The following is a 20132-nucleotide window of genomic DNA, read 5'->3' on the forward strand; positions in this document are numbered from 1 at the left end:
AGGATACTTCATTTTGGGCATTCTTCTTCATGTTTTTTTTTGGAAAAGGGAGGAGATTGTGAAGTGAAAAATGCATGCATGACGTTATTCGTGATATGGCTTTGTGGATCGCATGCGACTATGAGAAGGAGAAGGAGAACTTTTTGGTTTACGCTGGTGTTGGTTTAGCTAAGGTACCGGATATTAGAGATTGGGAAAAGGTAAGGAGATTGTCATTGATGAAAAATAAAATTGAGAATCTATCTGAGGCTCATACATGCCCTCATCTCCTCACTTTCTTTCTTGACGATAATGAGTTTCGGAAGATCCCCGGTGATTTCTTCCAGTTTATGCCTTCTCTCACTGTTTTAAACTTGTCATGTATTAAACTAAAGTCAGTTCCTTTAGGGACTTCAAGGTTGGTTCCACTACAACAACTCGATCATTCATATTCAAGCATAAAAGAGTTGCAAGAAGAGTTAAATGCCCTGATTAAAGTTAAATGCTTGAATATAGATCATGTAGAGGAGCTAATTACAGTTCCACAACAACGGATATTTAATTTTTAAGGTTATATGTGTTGAGAATGTTCGATACTATTAGTTTAAATTTTCAAGAAGCATTAAATAAAGACAGCATTTTATTTGGTGGGGAGGAAGTTTAAGCAGAGGAGTTGCTCGGTTTGGAATATTTGGAGGTATTGAGCTTCACTTGAGAAGTGTTCGTGCTCTCCAATTTATTTTGAGCTCACATAAGCTACGAAGTTGTACTCAAGCGCTGTTCCTCCAATCCTTCAATAATTCGATATGGCTTGATATTTCACTTTTGGCAGAGTTAAAAGCACCACTGCAGATTTAAGTATTTTTGGCTGTAGAAAATTGGAGGACTTGAAGATGGAATATACAGGGGGAGCGAAAAACAAGCGGCAACCTTGTGTTTTCTAAGGCCTACATACAGTTCACATAGAGGTTTGTTCTAAATTGAAGGACTTAACATTCCTTGTTTCTGCTCCAAATCTCAAGAACTTGGAAATACAAAATTGCCCTGCTGTGGAAGCAATCATCGGTGTGGGAGAATTTGCGGAAGCTCTAGATGTGGTGGAAAATCTAAACCCATTTGCAAAACTCCAGTTTCTTGGACTAGAAAATCTGCCAAATGTGGAGAGCATCTATTGCAGGCCTCTGCCCTTTCCATGTTTGAAAAGAAATGACTGTGGATAGTTGCGGTTGTCTTAAAAAGCTTCCACTCTACTCCAACAGAGTAAAAGAGTGTACAATTGTTATTTCATCATTCGGAGAGTTAATGGTGCAATGAGATTTGGCAGTTAACTCTCGTGGGAAGAGCTTTAATGGGAAGACGAAGCCACTCGAATTGCTTTTCATTTCTGTTTCAAATCTCTAATTGGATTGGAGATTGCATTTCGCCTCAGGTTCGTACTTTTCTTGAATTTTTCTTGTTAACTTCATTTGTTCATTTATCCATTTTTTTTTTAAAGGAATCAGAAGGGTTAATATTTTTGGTTGTGTTAGGTCGACTTCTAATCACGAGGCAGAAGGAGCTGAGATGAAGTTTAATTTTGGTGGAGAAATTGTTTGATTTAAAAAATTTAAATGAGTTGACCATCATTCTTTAGCATATTTGTATGAACAGGAGTGTGTAAATATGCAAACTGTCCAGCTGTATGTGTATAACGTAATAATTTTGAGGAGTTAAAACATTGAAGAATATTGATGTTTCCATTGTCAAACCAAATATACTTAATTACTTGAGGATAATGATTACTGCTAATACATTTGCAAAGAAAAAAACATGCCTATTGAAAAACTCATCTTATTAGCAACAGCATTATAAGTAGTATCCAATCATAGTTTCATGCAAGATTTTGAGATTTTTCAAATGCTGATTCCGGGAATGGAGATTAATAGATAATGGAGACAGGTTGACTGCAATGGCTAATTGCAAGAGGGAATTTTAGTCGTAAAAACAGACCAACTAGCAAAGCAGATTCCAAATCTTGGAATGAAGTAGCAAAAAAACGAAACAAACAACTGGCAAGAGGAAGTGACTATACAATAATAACATCGACTTGCAATTCAACATTTATATAGTTATACACACCAAGAAAAGAGAAAATTACAATAGCAATTTGGCTACTAGAAGATGTTCATTCATGCTTATGCCTGTCATATGGATTTGAAACAAGGAGTAAAAGCATTTAGAGTGGCTTTATCCTTCCACTGCAGCTCATTCCACCAGTGTTGCTCTCCCCTAATAACAAGTTTGCGTTCCTTGGCGCTGTTGTAATCGAGTGGAAGCTTCTTGAGGTTCGGGCATCCAGATACAAACAATTCCAAGAGATTTGGAAAGGGCAATGCATTCAAACAGATCTTCTTCAAATTTCTTAGAACTTGCAACCGAAGATATTGGAGTTTCGCAAAAGGTTTTAGCCCTGGAACTTCTTCCACTTTCCAAACACTGATTATTTCTTCCATCTCATAACAACGTTCTACATGCACCATCTTCAGATTTGGGGCAAAAACAAGCCTTGTCATCTCCCTCAATTTACTGCAATAGTCTATGGTAACACTTTGAAGGCTGTTGAAACCATAAGTTCTCTTGTTGTTTGAACTTCTGCATAGTCAACCTTTAGCTCTTCCAAACTTGTACAATACACAAAATCTAGTTTGTCAAGGTACTTGAGATCTGCTATGGACAAAATATTCCATGACCTTGAATCCTCACAGCGGCGAAGCTCTAAAGCATATTTACAACTCTTGTACTGTTGGCAGCTCAAAAGTCTTCGTAGAGCATAAAAACTTCTTAACGTGACGCTTAATACATTTAAATGTTCCAAAGTAATCAACTCCTCTACCAAAATTTCACTACCACCAAATAGAACGCTATCTTCTGGTACTGTATTAGCAGAGCCACAATCTAGCATCCTCAACACCTTTAACCCAGAAAAATTACAAAGCAGTTGCCGTGGAATCGTATGGAGATAACGCATGTACTCCAAGTTCAAACACTTTAGATTTTTCAAGGCTTTTAATTCATGTGGTAACTCTTTGATGAAAGTTTCTGAAAGATTAAGATATTGTAGTGAAACCAATTTTGAAATTCCTGAAGGCAATTGACTCAAGGAGCGATTCTTTGATAGGTTTAAAACTTTTTTTTTTTTGGTGAGAGGGGGCTCGTCAAAACGAGCTAAATAGAAACAAAACGGGGTTGAGTAACCCCAAACAAGTCTTGCGAAATGATAGAATATATACCCATAGGAGGGTCAGAGAACACTTGCAATCCAAGAGGAGCTGAATGAGCCATATTAGCCATGAAGTCCGCAGCTGAGTTTGCTTCACGATAGATATGGGTGATAGCAATCTGCCAATTTCTACTTAATAATTCGTGGACAGCTACTATTAAAGCATGGAACACATTAGGAACGACCACCTGCTTAGAGATTATTTGTGTAATACAAAGACTATCCACTTCCACCAACAGCCGTTTTATGCCTACATCCCAAGCCAGAATTAGACCCTGATACAGCCCCCAAAGCTCAGCCATAAGCACTGAACTCTCCCCAATTCTCATACAAAATCCGGAAATCCAATGACCGACTGAGTCTTGAATGACACCTCCTGCTCCTGCTTCCCTGTCATTTTTACGAGAGCCATCTGAATTTAATTTGCACCATGGCCATGGCGGCGGAATCCAACGAATAAAAATCTCCTTTCTCCTCGGCTGTTGACTTATACCGGAATTATAAACTTTGTAAATTTCATTAGCTCTAGCCATAGCATCCATATAGACTGTTACACCATCCACCAACTTCCCCGCAAACAAGAAATGGTTCCTCCAGAACCACAGCCTCCAAACCACCACTCCAAAGATACAATCCCAAGGGAGGGAAGATGCAATCTTCCATTTGTTCTGCAAGTTCCCAGTAATCCATTCACGTAGATTCGAATTGAAGAAAGCGTTATGAGTTGCCATTGGGACAAGCTTACGCCAAACCTGATTAATACAGCAGTAATCTCTCAATGCATGGAGAATATCTTCAACCGCACCCCCACATCTATCACAGCCCTCAGGAGCATTGATATGGCGCCTAGCTAGCTCAACATGAGTCTTTAATTTCCCATGCATCAGCTGCCACAGAAAAAGACGGATGGATTGAGGCCCCTTCCAACTCCACGGAAGCTTCCAAATTCTGTCATGATCAGCCAAGTGATGATAGCAAAGGGATGCATAAGCTGAACGAACCGTAAACATGCCGCTCGGATCCAGACCCCAGTAAATTTTGTCAGACCCAAAATGCGGTCTCGGAGGCATGACTGATGCGATCTGCATGAGAGTATAATGTGGCAGCAAATGCTCAAAGCTCGACCAATTCCATCCCCCCTGACCATTCGTAAACTCACTCACGGTGGCGTTGATAAGCTCCTGAGGAATCGGCTGGAGAGCTAGGCTGCTCAAGGGATATTTCGTAGCCCAACAATCTATCCAAAAGCGAGCTCGACCTCCATCGCAAACAGACCAGCGAGCTCCCTGAACTATTGTCAACCACTTGCTACGAATAGCTCTCCAAATCTGAGAACCCGGTTTATCTGGAAGGGACATCGGTAAATTTGCTGGAATCCAATCCATATTTGGAACAGAAAACTTTCACCCACAATTTATCCGAGCTGGACACAATCTCCCAGCTCAATTTCATTATCAGCGCCTGGTTCATCTCGTCCATTTTTTTGAACCCCAGACCTCCATATTGTTTCGGCATGCAGATTTTGCTCCACCCCACCATACTCATCTTAGGACTCTTTGAATTCCCATCCCAAATAAATCGCCGACAAGATTTGTCTATTTTATGCCTCACTGGAGAAGGAAGAAATGTCGTTTGCATGGCATAAATAGGCATTGCTTGCAGAACTGATTGAGCCAGGGTGACGCGTCCAGCAAAAGAGAGATGAGTCGCATTCCAACCAGTAAGTCGGTTATCGACTTTATCAAGGATGGACTGATACGTGGATTTATTAACCCGCGTGTGAATTAATGGCATTCCAAGATAATCACCCAAATTATTTGTGGCCGAAAAACCCAAAGTAGAGCCTATGAGATTGGCATCCCGAGTATCAACATTTTTTGAGAAGAACACCTTGGTTTTCAACTTATTTATTTTTGCTTCAGAGCTCCTACAATAGTTTTCCAGAACAACATCAACCACATAAGCTTGGTCAATTGAAGCTTCCACAAATAAAAGCAAATCGTCTGCAAAAAAGAGATGAGTTAAGGGAGTTCCATATTTGGCCAACCTAATAGGCCTCTATCTCCCATCCATTACCGCTTGGGTTATCCCATGACTCAAACGCTCGATACACAGAACAAAAAGATAAGGCGAGAGGGGATCTCCCTGACGAATACCTCTCCCTGGAGTGAAGGTCCCTGTAACCTCACCATTCCACAAAATACTCATACTAGCTGAAGTTACGCAATCCATGATAAGTCTAGATAAATGAGTTGGAATACCAGTCTGTTGAAGCGTATCAAAAATGAAATCCCAATTAAGCCAGTCATACGCCTTCTCTAGGTCAACCTTAATGGCCATAAATCCTTTCCTGCCAGTTTTTCTGCGCATTGAGTGAACAACTTCCTGAGCCACAACAATATTATCTACGATATTCCTCCCTGGAACAAAACTTGTCTGATTGGGGCCTATTAGATTGGGCAACAGCGATTGCAAGCGAGTGGCTATAATTTTAGTCACCGTCTTGTAAGCCATTGTGCATAGGCTTATGGGCCTAAACATCTTTAAGCTAGTAGGGTGCTCCTCTTTTGGAATCAAAACCAGGAGGGTAGTATTTATCTCTTGCGGCACTTTGCCCGTGGTAAAAATATCATCAATAAACCTGCAAAACGACGGACCCACAACATACCATTGGGATTGATAAAAAATAGCATGCAACCCATCCGTATCTAGAGCTTTCAGCGGCTTCATACTAAAAACGGCACTTTTAATCTCCTCCCTCAAAATTGGGGCTGCGGCACCATCAACGTCATGAGAACTCAAGTCTGGAAAAAAATTTGGCACATGGTAGTTCTGATAAATAGCATTTTCTCTTTTAAATAATTCTGAAAAATACCCCACTGCATGCCTCTTTATATCTTCCTCATCATACAGCCAATTCCCTGAACTGTCTCGGATAGCCTCGATTCTATTCCGCCGCCTTCGAGCAATAGTTTTTTTATGGAAAAAATTCGTATTTCTGTCTCCATGTAAAAGCCAATCCTTTCGAGATTTCTGGAGCCACAGAATTTCCTCCTGGCTCATCACCATTTCGAGCTCATTACGCAATCGGGCCTCCAATCGCCTCAAACTGCGAGAGCTATATTTCTCTAGGGTGGCTTGAATTCCATTAATCCGAGCCATAAGCCGGCGTTTCCTCTGAAAGATATTCCCAAACACATCTCGATTCCAAACTTGAACCTCCTGAACAAAATGAGAAGCTGCTGCACTATAGTGGGATTGCGGATTCCACATCCGCTTAACAAAATTGTTAAAGTGCTCATGAGTTAACCAAGCAGCCAAGAAGCGGAAAGGCCTGGTGTTGAGTGTTAGAAAATGCATATTTATAAAGGAGAAAACCGTCATTTTACATTTTAAGTCTTACTAACAACCCTTACTTTTATATATTTAACCTTCTTGTGATTTAATTACATGTGTTTTATTTTAATTAAGTATTTTATGTATTTTAGGGGCATTATAGTCATTTCACAATAAAGGAGAGATCAGACGGCAAAACGGACATCACTTTTGAACTCAGGACGGTCGAAAACCTTAGGAGGAGCATAAAAGGAAAAATGGCACTATTCACATGTACGGTACTATTCACGTATACGGTACTGTCTACGTTACTGTTCACGACACTGTTCACATAGACGGATCGATGACGTGGCATTGACCGATGATGTGGCATTGACTGATGAGGTGTCACGATCCTGTTGGGCTAAAATTCTTATGTACTGTTGATGGTGACGTGGCAGCATATCAGTGGACGAAAAATCTCGTGTACGGTGCATGCATCACACAGGATTATTTTCAACCAAACCGCGTTACTGTTCATCCGGGTCAAACCGCGTTACTGTTCAAAGTCGGGTCAAACCGTGTTACTGTTCATCCGCGTGGTCAAACCGTGGACTGTTGACTGATGACGTGGCGCAATCCTGAGCGTCCAAACTGTTTTTAATCCGATGGCCATGATTTACTCCATGTATCTATAAAAAGGGGGCCTCCCCCCCCTAATTTGATATCTCTGAATCCATTTTTGGGATCCATTTTCTGTAATTCCTTCTCCATCTTGTATTTTCTTCGTATTTTAATAAATTCCCATTTTGCCCCTAGTTCAATTATGAGTGGCTAATTTTCTTTCAAGCTTGGGTTGAAGGTGAAGTCTCAACATGTGTCATGGGCTTAATTTGGTAAATTTATTTTCTCTTCCCCTCTAGTTTTTGTGGATGTTTTGACTTCTCGTCGACAAATAATACTAATCTTGTCTAGTACCGCCTTGGTTTCACCGGCTCTCTAGTATAAGGTTATTATTATTTGGCACGATAAGCCCTTAGCACCATATTGATTAGAGCGTGGTTCATGCGGTGTGGATTCCCCCCTCATGATTTAATTGGTATTAATAAGGAATATTTAGCCTATGATGCATGTTGATACGGATCCAGATACCCAAGTACGTCATTTCAATAGAATTCTCTTCAATTTATTCTCACCATTTCAATACCAATTTTAGAATTTATTCTCTCCATTTTAATTTAAGTTTTAGCATATTCCAATCATTTCCACCACAAATCTAATCACCCATTCACAAAATTAATTCTACACAATTAAAATCCACCTCCTCGTGGGATCGACACTCGTCACCATTAATCTATACTACAACAGATTCGTGCGCTTGCGAGTACATTAAAATTTGCACAACAAGTTTTTGGCGCCGTTGCCGGGGAGGTAAGTAATTTTAATTCATAGAATTAATTTTTGTGAATAATTTCTTTTATTTGTTTTCTTGTATTTTTTTTATTATTAAAAAAAAAGAAAAAAAAAGTGAATCTACATTTAAAGGTTAGTATTTCTTTTCTTTTTCTCTTCTTTAAAATTCTGTAATTTAATTTTCAATTTATTTTTTCTTTGTAATTTTTGTTTATTTTATTAATTTAATTTTTAGTTAATTTCACGTATTTGTTTTTGTGTATTTTTATAGTAAGGTTGTAATAGCGCAATAAGGTTAGTATCGTAATTTCTCCCTCTTCTTTATTTTTATTTGTTTTGTTCCCATCTTTATTTTTTGTTTTGTTTGCATCTTTATTTTTATTTTATTTATTTGCATGCATGGTCGTAGGTCATTATTACCTAATCTTGAACCTATAGACCTTGAATTAGAAAAAACACTTCGCACACACAAACACGTTAAAAATAAAATGGATTTACAAGCACCACAGGAGAGGCCATTTAAGGACTATTTTAGTCCCTTAGCTAATTTGAGCACGTCATGCATAAGATACCCAAATGTAGCTGCTAGGAGTTTTGAATTAAAACCTAGTGTGTTAAATTGTCTCCCTACATTTTATGGCCTAGAAAATGAGGATCCATATAATCATTTGAATGATTTTCATGCCATTTGTCAAACATTCAAATATGAGAATTTTTCAGATGATGATGTTAAACTTAGACTATTCCCATTTTCTTTAAAAGATAGAGCTCGTTCATGGCTTAATACATTGCCTGCTAATAGCATTGCATCATGGGAACAAATGGTAACGAAATTTTTGAATAAATATTTCCCAGTGCATAAAACCAATGCTATTCGCAGGGAAATCTCAGAGTTTACTCAGAGAGAGGACGAGCAGTTTTTCGAGACATGGGAGCGATTCAATGGGCTACTCTTGAAGTGTCCACATCATGGGTATGAGAAATGGCATCAATGCCAATACTTTTTGGAGGGATTACTACCGAATGTGCAAGAATGGCTAATGGCAACAAGTGGAGGAGAGCTAATGTCAAAAAGTGCATCAGAAATTTGGGAGTTTTTCCAGCGACAAGCGGACAATTCCCAACAACGGAGTCGATCACTCAGGAATACTAGAAGGATTAAAGGAGTGAATGAGGTTCACATTGGCGAGTCAACTTCGGGAATCAAAGAAGTCAAGGAGATGGTTGAAGGTCTTGCTCGACAAATAGCATCATTATCGATTGCTAAATCAACAGAACCACATGACCATGACTCATACTCAGATCAAGCCAATGCCATAGGTGTAATGAGAAAGCCATCAAATTACAACCCATACTCCAACACATATAACCCTGGATGGAGAGACCACCCTAATTTTTCATGGTCTCAAGGATTCCAACAGAATGGACCAGCAGCTCCAGCTCCACCAATTCCACAAAATCCTCAAGCCTCTCAGCCATCATTTAGACCATTCAATCAGAACCATAATTATTCTCAACCCAGACCATGGGAGGATGCATTTCAGAATTTCAGGAATGTTACTCACTCCACGATTGAGCAACAGAACCGCACCATTGATGGATTACGAAATGAGTTGAAAGCGGGCTTCAACTCACAAGCCCAATCAGTTTCAAGCCTTGAGAAGATGGTGGGACAACTTGCTTCTTCAGTTCAGACCTTGGCAATGACCGTTGAGAAAGGCAAATTTCCAAGTCAACCAGTACCTAATCCTAAAGGAGTGCATGAAGTAAGTACCAGTTCACCACAGCAGCATGGAGAGGTCAAAGCAGTAATGACCTTGCGAAAAGGAAAGGAAGTCGACAACAAAGTGGAGATGCCGGTGACAAAAGAAAATCAAATTGTACCTGTGAATGTTGAGGACTCATCACCGGAGGAGAAAGAAGAAACTAACCCACGAGAATATGTTCCGAAAGCTCCATTTCCCCAGAGGTTAGCTAAAGGCAAGAAGGGAAAATCCACAGGTGAGATTCTCGAAATCTTCAAACAGGTAAGTGTTAACATCCCTTTACTTGATGCTATTAAACAAGTTCCATCTTATGCCAAGTTTCTTAAAGACCTTTGTACTAAAAAGAGAAATATGCATGTTCAAAAGAAGGCATTTTTAATAGAAAACGTTAGTTCTATACTCCAACATAAAATTCCTTTAAAATGCAAAGACCCAGGCTCCCCCACTATCTCATGTAGTATAGGGAACCACACAATTGAGAATGCTTTATTGGATTTAGGAGCTAGTGTAAATCTTTTGCCTTACTCTGTATTCGTGAAACTTGGACTTGGAGAATTACACCCAACTCCAGTGGTGTTACAACTTGCAGATCGGTCCACAAAAATACCTCGTGGTATTGTGGAGGACGTGCTTATCCAGGTAGACAAGTTTTATTTTCCTGTTGATTTCATTGTAATTGACACTCAACCAATACAGGATTCAAGGAAGCACATCCCCATTATTCTAGGCCGACCTTTCTTGGCAACTGCGGATGCTCACATTCAATGCAGGACTGGAAATATGCAGTTGTCTTTCGGCAACATGACTATGGAGCTGAACATCTTCAACATTGCCAAACAACCTCACAGTGCAGATGATGGAATTGTTGATGTGGATTTAATAGAAACAATAGTTGATAATACTTTTCTTTCAAACCTTAGTGATGATCCTTTACAAACATGTTTAACTCACTTTGGTTTGGATTTTGATATTGACAGATCAGTCGATGAGGTCAACGCCCTGCTTGACTCAACACCATCCATGGACACTAATAAATGGAAGTCAAGAGTTGAACAACTAACACCATCAGAGAAGAAACTCATCACATCATCAGAATCACCACCGAAACTCGAGCTCAAACCATTGCCCAACACATTAGAATATGCGTTTTTGGGAGAAGAAAGTTCTCTGCCGGTAATCATCTCATCATCCCTTAATGACGAACAAAAAGGTAAGTTGTTGGATGTTTTGAAAGAGCATAAAGGGGCATTAGGATGGACCATAGCAGACATAAAAGGTATAAACCCTGCAGATTGCATGCATTACATTCACCTTGATGAAAATGCTAAATCTACTAGGGAAATGCAACGTCGGTTAAATCCTAATATGAAAGAAGTTGTTAGAACAGAAGTCCTTAAGCTATTAGACGCAGGTATCATTTACCCAATTTCTGATAGTTCATGGGTCAGTCCTGTACAAGTTGTCCCCAAAAAGTCAGGAGTCACAGTAGTTACGAATGCAGATAATGAATTGATACCCACTAGAGTAACTACAGGATGGCGTGTACGCATTGATTATAGAAAATTGAATTCTGTCACACGTAAAGACCATTTTCCTTTACCATTTATTGATCAAATGCTTGATAGATTAGCAGGCCATGAATTTTATTGCTTTCTAGATGGTTACTCAGGATATAATCAGATTCCCATAGCACCAAAAGATCAAGAGAAAACTACTTTCACTTGCCCTTTTGGCACATTTGCATATAGGAGAATGCCATTTGGATTATGTAATGCACCTGCTACATTTCAACGATGCATGTTGAGCATTTTTTCTGATATGGTGGAACGATTCCTTGAAGTCTTTATGGATGATTTTTCTGTCTTTGGTGACTCGTTTGATCAATGTTTACATCATCTAACACTAGTTCTGCAGAGATGTATCGAGAAGAACTTGGTCTTAAATTGGGAGAAATGCCATTTTATGGTAAAACAAGGTATTGTTCTCGGTCACATCATTTCGAGCAAAGGTATTGAGGTTGACAAAGCCAAGGTGGATCTCATTTCTAATCTTCCTCCACCCAAAACAGTCAGAGAAGTAAGATCTTTCCTTGGGCATGCTGGTTTCTATAGACGTTTCATTAAAGATTTTAGTAAAGTTTCTAGACCCTTATGCAATTTGCTTGCTAAGGATGTACCTTTTGTCTTTGATGATTCATGTCTTGTTGCGTTTGAAAAATTAAAGCATTTGTTGACATCATCACCCATCATTCAGGCCCCAAACTGGAACTTACCATTTGAGCTAATGTGTGATGCATCTGATTATGCAGTAGGAGCAGTATTAGGACAAAGAGTTGATCGAATTCCCCATGTTATTTACTATGCTAGTATGACATTGAATGATGCACAGTTGAACTATTCAACTACTGAAAAAGAAATGCTAGCAGTAGTGTTTGTATTGGAAAAATTTCGATCATATCTCATTGGTTGTAAAATAATTATATTCACAGATCATGCTGCTCTTAAATATCTTCTCACAAAGAAAGATGCAAAAGCCAGACTAATTCGTTGGGTGTTACTTTTGCAGGAATTTGACTTGGAATTCAAAGATAAAAAAGGGACAGAAAATGTTGTGGCGGACCACCTCTCTCGTCTCCATTTTGACACAATAATAGAACAATTACCATTAAATGAGTCATTTCCAGATGAACAATTAATGAGTGTGGAAGTATTACCTTGGTATGCTGATATAGTTAATTATCTTGTTACAGGTAAACTTCCAGAGCATTGGACCAAGCAAGACAAGGCTAAATTCTTTGCAGAGATAAAGAATTTCTTTTGGGATGACCCGTATTTGTTCAAGTATTGTGCGGATCAAATTGTTAGACGATGTGTCCCAGAAAGTGAAATTCAGAATATCCTTTCATTCTGCCATGAACAAGCTTGTGGAGGCCATTTCAGTGCTAAGAAAACAGCGACTAAAGTTTTACAATGTGGTTTCTATTGGCCAACACTATTTCGAGACGCTTACACTTTTTGTTCTTCATGTGATAGGTGTCAACGAATGGGGAGCATTACACGAAGGAACATGATGCCACTAAATCCAATTTTAGTGGTTGAGATTTTTGACGTATGGGGTATCGACTTCATGGGACCCTTTCCCCCTTCTTTTGGCCATCAATACATATTGGTTGGTGTTGACTACGTCTCAAAATGGGTAGAAGCAATTCCATGTAGGACCAATGATCACAAGGTGGTGATAGGATTTTTGAAAAGCAACATTGTCTCGCGCTTTGGATTCCCTCGAGCAATAATCAGTGATGGTGGTGCCCACTTTTGTAACAAAGCATTCAAAGCTCTTTTGACAAAGTATTCAATCACGCACAAAGTGGCGACCCCGTATCATCCGCAAACCAGTGGCCAAGTTGAGATCTCCAATCGAGAAATAAAGCACATATTAGAAAAAACGGTGAGGCCGGACAGAAAAGATTGGTCATTAAGACTTGATGATGCCTTATGGGCATATAGAACGGCTTTCAAGACCCCGATTGGGATGTCACCCTACAGGCTAGTGTATGGAAAAGCTTGCCACCTACCTGTGGAACTCGAGCATCGTGCGTATTGGGCCATCAAGAAATTCAATTTTGACATGCAGCAAGCCAGCTCAGAAAGAAGATTACAGCTGGCAGAACTTGAAGAAATTCGCAATGACGCGTACGAAAATGCCAAGATTTACAAGCAACGAATGAAAGTCTTCCATGACAAGCAAATTATGAGAAAATCTTTCACCCCAGGTCAGAAAGTGCTTTTATTCAATTCTCGCTTGCACCTATTCCCAGGTAAGTTACGCTCTCGATGGTCTGGCCCATTTATTGTTCATACTGTTTTTCCACATGGGGCAATTGAAATTAAAGACCCAAAGAACGGTGTCACGTTTAAAGTTAATGGTCAAAGATTAAAGCCATATCTAGAGTACCAACCACATGAAGAAGACACCGAAATAAATTTGAGTGACCCACCAAATTTGAATTGATTTTTTTTTTCTTTTCGTTGATTTGATTTTTCTTTCTTTCTTTTTATTATTATTCTTTTGCTAATTGAAATTGTTTTTGCATAAGTGTGTTTATTTTACCATTAAGTTTTCTCTTATCATTTTTAATCATGAGTCTCATACTTAGACCGTTCCTCCTGAACATTCTTAAACCACTTCAACGTGTCAAAACTCATCTCAAAAGACAGATTCAATTTTGTAAAACACATCGCATTTGGGCTCTACAACCACCAGAGTTAGTAGCCTATGTTGAGGGTTTAGAACACCAACTCAGAGACATTGAGAGAAGTGTTTACGACATCCAGTTGGAGCTTGAGGTAAATTCAATAAGAGGACGATTTTAATTTTCTTTGTGTGTTTTAATTTGTTTTTCTATTTGTGTGCTTTAGTTTGTTACCCCGGTGAAATGGCGGATAACGGTACTCCGTGACAATCAAGTCGGTTACTTCAGTCTCCCATAATAACTGATATTCTGAGGCGAAGGTATGGACAGAAACGAGATTCTAGCGAAGCTTCACAAGCGATTCCCTTCACTTCCTCAGAATGCCCTCCTTACGATCTATAAAGCTCGGTCCGAACGCATGCGATTACTCATGAGGAATAACATACCTGCTGACATCCGTTGGTTAATCGAGGCTAAAGTACGATCGGCAGGTGAGTTACCTCCAAAATTTATTGCATACATGCCTGGTTGTGGTAAAGGAAATTATGCAAGAAAACGACGAGCTCGAAGAATTTCTGTTGCTTGTCATAAGTGTGCCAGAATGAGTTGCAATAAAAACCCATGTTCTTTAGGAATGGTGTCTGATAACAGGGAAGATAAGATTCAATTCATTAGGGATGGCTTGAATAAGGAGTCATTGGATGATATCCTTTTGTCTCTTGAAACGCATCCCAGTGGATATGTGCAAGGAGCGATTCTCCAGTTATGGCCATTATTCCAGAAAGAGCATGCACGATATAGTCTCGGGAATCTGACTATAAACGACCCTGTTTGCCAGTTTATAAGAAAATTGGATAGGAAGCCTATCCTCGACCCATAGAGGGCGTTCAAGCCGTTTCTGGACGTAAAACCAGAGGAAGATGTGAGCCACAGTCGCAACTACCTGTAAATATTCTTTTACTTTATTATTTCACTATTGTCTTATTGTTTGCATTATTGTCTTTAATAATTTTATTACTGTTTGCTTTTTTTCTTTTTACTGTTTTCTTTTTGACTCGCGAGCCACGTGCTTTACGCGTTATTTGACATGGACATGTGACCTCATACACAACTATGACCCATTATCACCAAGACTCTTAAATGTGATTTTCTTTGTCAATCACTCACAAATTATTTTTGCGAAGTATCACAATGGCAGCTACTCCCAATAGACAATTCAAGAACATTTGTGTGCTTTCTGGATTTACATATGGCAAACATAAAGAGTTCGTTGAGGCAGCCATAGATCTTGGTCGAAGCATAGCAGCGAGAAAATTACACTTGGTGTATGGAGGAGGTAATCGAGGGTTATCAAAAATGGTCTCAGAAGCAGCTCTTATCAGAGGAAGTCAAGTGTTAGGCATCATCCCAAGAGTCTTAAAACCATTGGGCAGTTCGTCTGACTCATCAACTGGAGAAGAGTTAGTCGTCTCAAGTATGCAGGAAAGAATAACTGAAATGCTTAATCATGCTGATGCTTTTATTTTCCTTCCAGGAGATCTTGCAACACTAGAGGCACTTATGACACTAGCATCTTGGGCCCATCTACACATTCACCAGAAACCCATCGGTTTGTTAAATGTCAATAACTTTTATGATGGCTTTATCGCATTTCTTAACCATGCAATAAAAAACTATTTCATTCCCTCTAATGCGAAAAAACTCTTTATTTGTGCTCACACTGCTAATGAGCTACTTGATATGTTACAAGCTTATCGACCGGAGCCAGACCCCTGGACCTTTGTGTTGGAGCGTCCAAATAATGATGGTAACAGTAGCCGCAGTAAGAAGTACAAATTAGATTTAACTCTCCGCCTGTAAATATTTTCTTCTGTGTTGCACCACCCAGGTGATGTCTTCTAAACTCTACTTCTTTCATTTCAAACATTGAGGACAATGTTTCGTTCTGGTTGGGGGGAGGGAATAGTCGACAATTGTGGAATTTTGGTTAAGTTTTTACTAATTTTTTGTTGTAGAAACTAACTGTTGCTAACTTTTTGTGTTGAAGATGGCTGAATATGGAGTGTAGTTACTCTAGAAACGCATCTTCATTGTTTGAAAAAAAAAATTCAAAAAAAAAAAACAATTCAGACATTTTCTTTTTCTTTATTATGTGTTTATGTTTATTTTTCTTCTTTAATTTCTCCTCTATAAATATAAATTTTCCAACTTTTGAGTCGAAGATGGCTGAATATGGAGTGTAGTTCCTCTAGAAACGCATCTTCTTTTAAAAAAAAAAAAATCATTTTCGTTTTCTATCATTTTACGTGTAACTTTTCTAATTAGTTTTTATACATCATTTTCACATTTCTGCATGCATATTTTCCTTTCATGTTTAGAATAGGTTGGGGGGTAGAATGATGTTTAAAAAAAAAAATGTGTGATTTGTTTTAACATTGGATGACATGATTAATTTCAAATTTTAGTATTTGTATTATCTTTGGTCTTAAGTGATGTTACGCTATGTTTGCTACTTTACATGTTGATGTCGGAGACAAATGTGAGTTGCTTGAAGGAATGAATATGTCATAATAAGTACCAAGTGAGTTTTTGAGCCTATTATTTTTCTTGGAGAATAACCCTTTTGCCCACTCTTTATACAGCTTAGCAGTTTATTATTTTATACACGATCTCTAAATTACTTTTGAGTTAACCCTTAAAAAAAAAATTGTAAAATAAAAAAAAAGAGAAAAAAGAAAAAGAAAAAAGAGTGTGTTGCTACATTTGGAGGCCCATCTAACTAGTAGATATGGAAGATTATTTAGAGCCCTAAAAGACGATGGAGAGGCCATCTTTGATCCGTTTGAGCCTTTCAAGCCATCCCTTTTTAATATCCATAGTTAACCCTTTTGAGCCTATAAAAAAAAAAAAAAAAAAAAAACCTTTTCTTTGTCAACTTATCATCTTGACCCACTCCGATTTGGAGTATTACCCGATATCTTATAAGTTCCATCACCTATTTATGTTTGAGAAAATGTAAATAATTATTTTGTTCAGTGAAGTTATGCCAAATAAAAAAAAAACAAAAACAAAAGTTGTTGTTTCAAAAGAATAAAAATAGGTGAAATCCACCTTGCAACTTCCAAAAAAAAAAAAAAAATTCTCTGCATTTTTCTCAAACATACACTTTGTTTTCCTTATTTTCCTTCTTTGTTAGCCATGTCCCTAGCCTACGTTTCGTCCTAATAAAAGTCCTTCTTGATTTTAGGGAACTATAGTTTGAAGTAGAAGCTAGTTATATGGGCTAAAAAGATGTAGTGATGCATAATTAAAAAAAAAAAAAAAGATAAATAAAGTGGGTTGACTAACATTTTATTTGACTTGAGATCGTATTATTTCTAAGCTGAGGGCATATTTATTTCATCTTGGTGAGAGCATGTGATATCACTTCTTTATTATTTTCTCTCTCAATTACCATTCATTGGAGTGACTATTTTTATTGGGATTAATTTATTTGTGAGAGTGTCACTACTTCCAGTGAGATTTTGGGGTTTGACATTTCATTCTTGAGAGTAGCTATAACAAAGTCTACTGGGCTAATTCATGTGGATGGTTGATGTGGGTGTGATGTTGCTTTAGACTGGAGATAATGCTTATACTTTTATTTGATTGCTATCATTAATCTGATGGAATAAATACGAGTGTTTCTATTAAAAAAAAAAAAATTATTTTGAATTTGAATTTTGTTTTCGCTTTATTTGCTAGGGACTAGCAATAAGCTGGTTGGGGGGTGTGTTGAGTGTTAGAAAATGCATATTTATAAAGGAGAAAACCGTCATTTTACATTTTAAGTCTTACTAACAACCCTTACTTTTATATATTTAACCTTCTTGTGATTTAATTACATGTGTTTTATTTTAATTAAGTATTTTATGTATTTTAGGGGCATTATAGTCATTTCACAATAAAGGAGAGATCAGACGGCAAAACGGACATCACTTTTGAACTCAGGACGGTCGAAAACCTTAGGAGGAGCATAAAAGGAAAAATGGCACTATTCACATGTACGGTACTATTCACGTATACGGTACTGTCTACGTTACTGTTCACGACACTGTTCACATAGACGGATCGATGACGTGGCATTGACCGATGATGTGGCATTGACTGATGAGGTGTCACGATCCTGTTGGGCTAAAATTCTTATGTACTGTTGATGGTGACGTGGCAGCATATCAGTGGACGAAAAATCTCGTGTACGGTGCATGCATCACACAGGATTATTTTCAACCAAACCGCGTTACTGTTCATCCGGGTCAAACCGCGTTACTGTTCAAAGTCGGGTCAAACCGTGTTACTGTTCATCCGCGTGGTCAAACCGTGGACTGTTGACTGATGACGTGGCGCAATCCTGAGCGTCCAAACTGTTTTTAATCCGATGGCCATGATTTACTCCATGTATCTATAAAAAGGGGGCCTCCCCCCCCTAATTTGATATCTCTGAATCCATTTTTGGGATCCATTTTCTGTAATTCCTTCTCCATCTTGTATTTTCTTCATATTTTAATAAATTCCCATTTTGCCCCTAGTTCAATTATGAGTGGCTAATTTTCTTTCAAGCTTGGGTTGAAGGTGAAGTCTCAACATGTGTCATGGGCTTAATTTGGTAAATTTATTTTCTCTTCCCCTCTAGTTTTTGTGGATGTTTTGACTTCTCGTCGACAAATAATACTAATCTTGTCTAGTACCGCCTTGGTTTCACCGGCTCTCTAGTATAAGGTTATTATTATTTGGCACGATAAGCCCTTAGCACCATATTGATTAGAGTGTGGTTCATGCGGTGTGGATTCCCCCCTCATGATTTAATTGGTATTAATAAGGAATATTTAGCCTATGATGCATGTTGATACGGATCCAGATACCCAAGTACGTCATTTCAATAGAATTCTCTTCAATTTATTCTCACCATTTCAATACCAATTTTAGAATTTATTCTCTCCATTTTAATTTAAGTTTTAGCATATTCCAATCATTTCCACCACAAATCTAATCACCCATTCACAAAATTAATTCTACACAATTAAAATCCACCTCCTCGTGGGATCGACACTCGTCACCATTAATCTATACTACAACAGATTCGTGCGCTTGCGAGTACATTAAAATTTGCACAACACCTGGTCCTCTGGTGGCCAGCCACATCTCTCTCAAAACGAACCAGCACCGGCCTGTGATCCGAAGCAATTTTCGGGAGATGGAGCACATAATTATTCATATATTTAAGCAGCCATTCACTATTACACAAAGCTCTATCAAGCCTTTTAAAAAGCAATCCACGTGACCAAGTAAACCTTGGACCCTTAAATTTCAAGTCAAAAAGTTTATGCCCATCAAACCACTTCCGAAACAGATTACACACTCCTGAGTTCCTGGCCACACCCCCTTGCTTTTCTGAGGCGTATAAGATAGAGTTGAAATCCCCACCTATCAACCAAGGCTCTTGAATTAAAGGCGCAAGGTTCTCCATATGGCACCACAGCTGTCTCCGCAACATTGGGTTTGGACTGGCATAAACAGCCGTTACCCAAGACACAAAAACATTGTTCCTGCAAATTTTAAAATGGATGAACTGCCTGTGATTAATTGAGACCTCCACCTCTATAGAACTTCGCCAAAGAAGCCAAATTCCTCCAGAAAAACCCACAGCTTCCACCCGGTGCGAGTAATCAAATCCACTTTTCTTTATAAATTCATCGGCTTTCACCCCACTAGTACGAGGTTCCATTAATACCACCATCGATGGGTTGTAATTTTTAATAATAGTCCTAAACGAGCACCTGAATTCCCCCGAGGCTGCCCCTTGGACATTCCAGAACATAATACTGACTGTCATAAAAAATATAAGAAGAGAGAACATGAGGCTACTGTTGCTATCCAGAGACATCATCCATCAATGCCAACGGCGTTTCCTGAACCATCGAAAATTCATCATCAGTCATCCCATCTCCATCTATACCACTCATAGGAACATCTGGATGGTTACAAACATGTCCACCTTCTTTCACCCGAGAAGTGTTATGGTTATCAGGAGGGTCTGCTAAGGGTTGCGGATCCGATCCCTGCATCTCTATATGATCCGTGGCCACTTCCCTTACATCTCCATTAAGAAGTGTTGGGGGAGAACAAAAAACCATTGTGTGTTTAGTAGGATCCAAGGTGGATTCGAAAG

General features: G+C 38.6%; 1 protein-coding gene across 1 annotated transcript; it reads right to left on the reverse strand.

The window, feature by feature from the left end:
- Positions 1 to 2554: 2554 nt before the first annotated feature.
- Positions 2555 to 19688, reverse strand: LOC112096910. The gene is made up of 5 exons (XM_024181133.1): positions 19255 to 19688; positions 5395 to 6572; positions 4735 to 5241; positions 3249 to 4607; positions 2555 to 3057 (listed from the first exon to the last, which is right to left on the reverse strand). Exons 1-5 carry the CDS (start codon positions 19686 to 19688, stop codon positions 2555 to 2557), a joined length of 3981 nt encoding a protein of 1326 aa, XP_024036901.1.
- Positions 19689 to 20132: the final 444 nt, after the last annotated feature.

The sequence above is a fragment of the Citrus clementina genome, unplaced genomic scaffold, assembly GCF_000493195.1.
Source record: "Citrus clementina cultivar Clemenules unplaced genomic scaffold, Citrus_clementina_v1.0 scaffold_7, whole genome shotgun sequence".
NCBI lineage: Eukaryota > Viridiplantae > Streptophyta > Magnoliopsida > Sapindales > Rutaceae > Citrus > Citrus x clementina.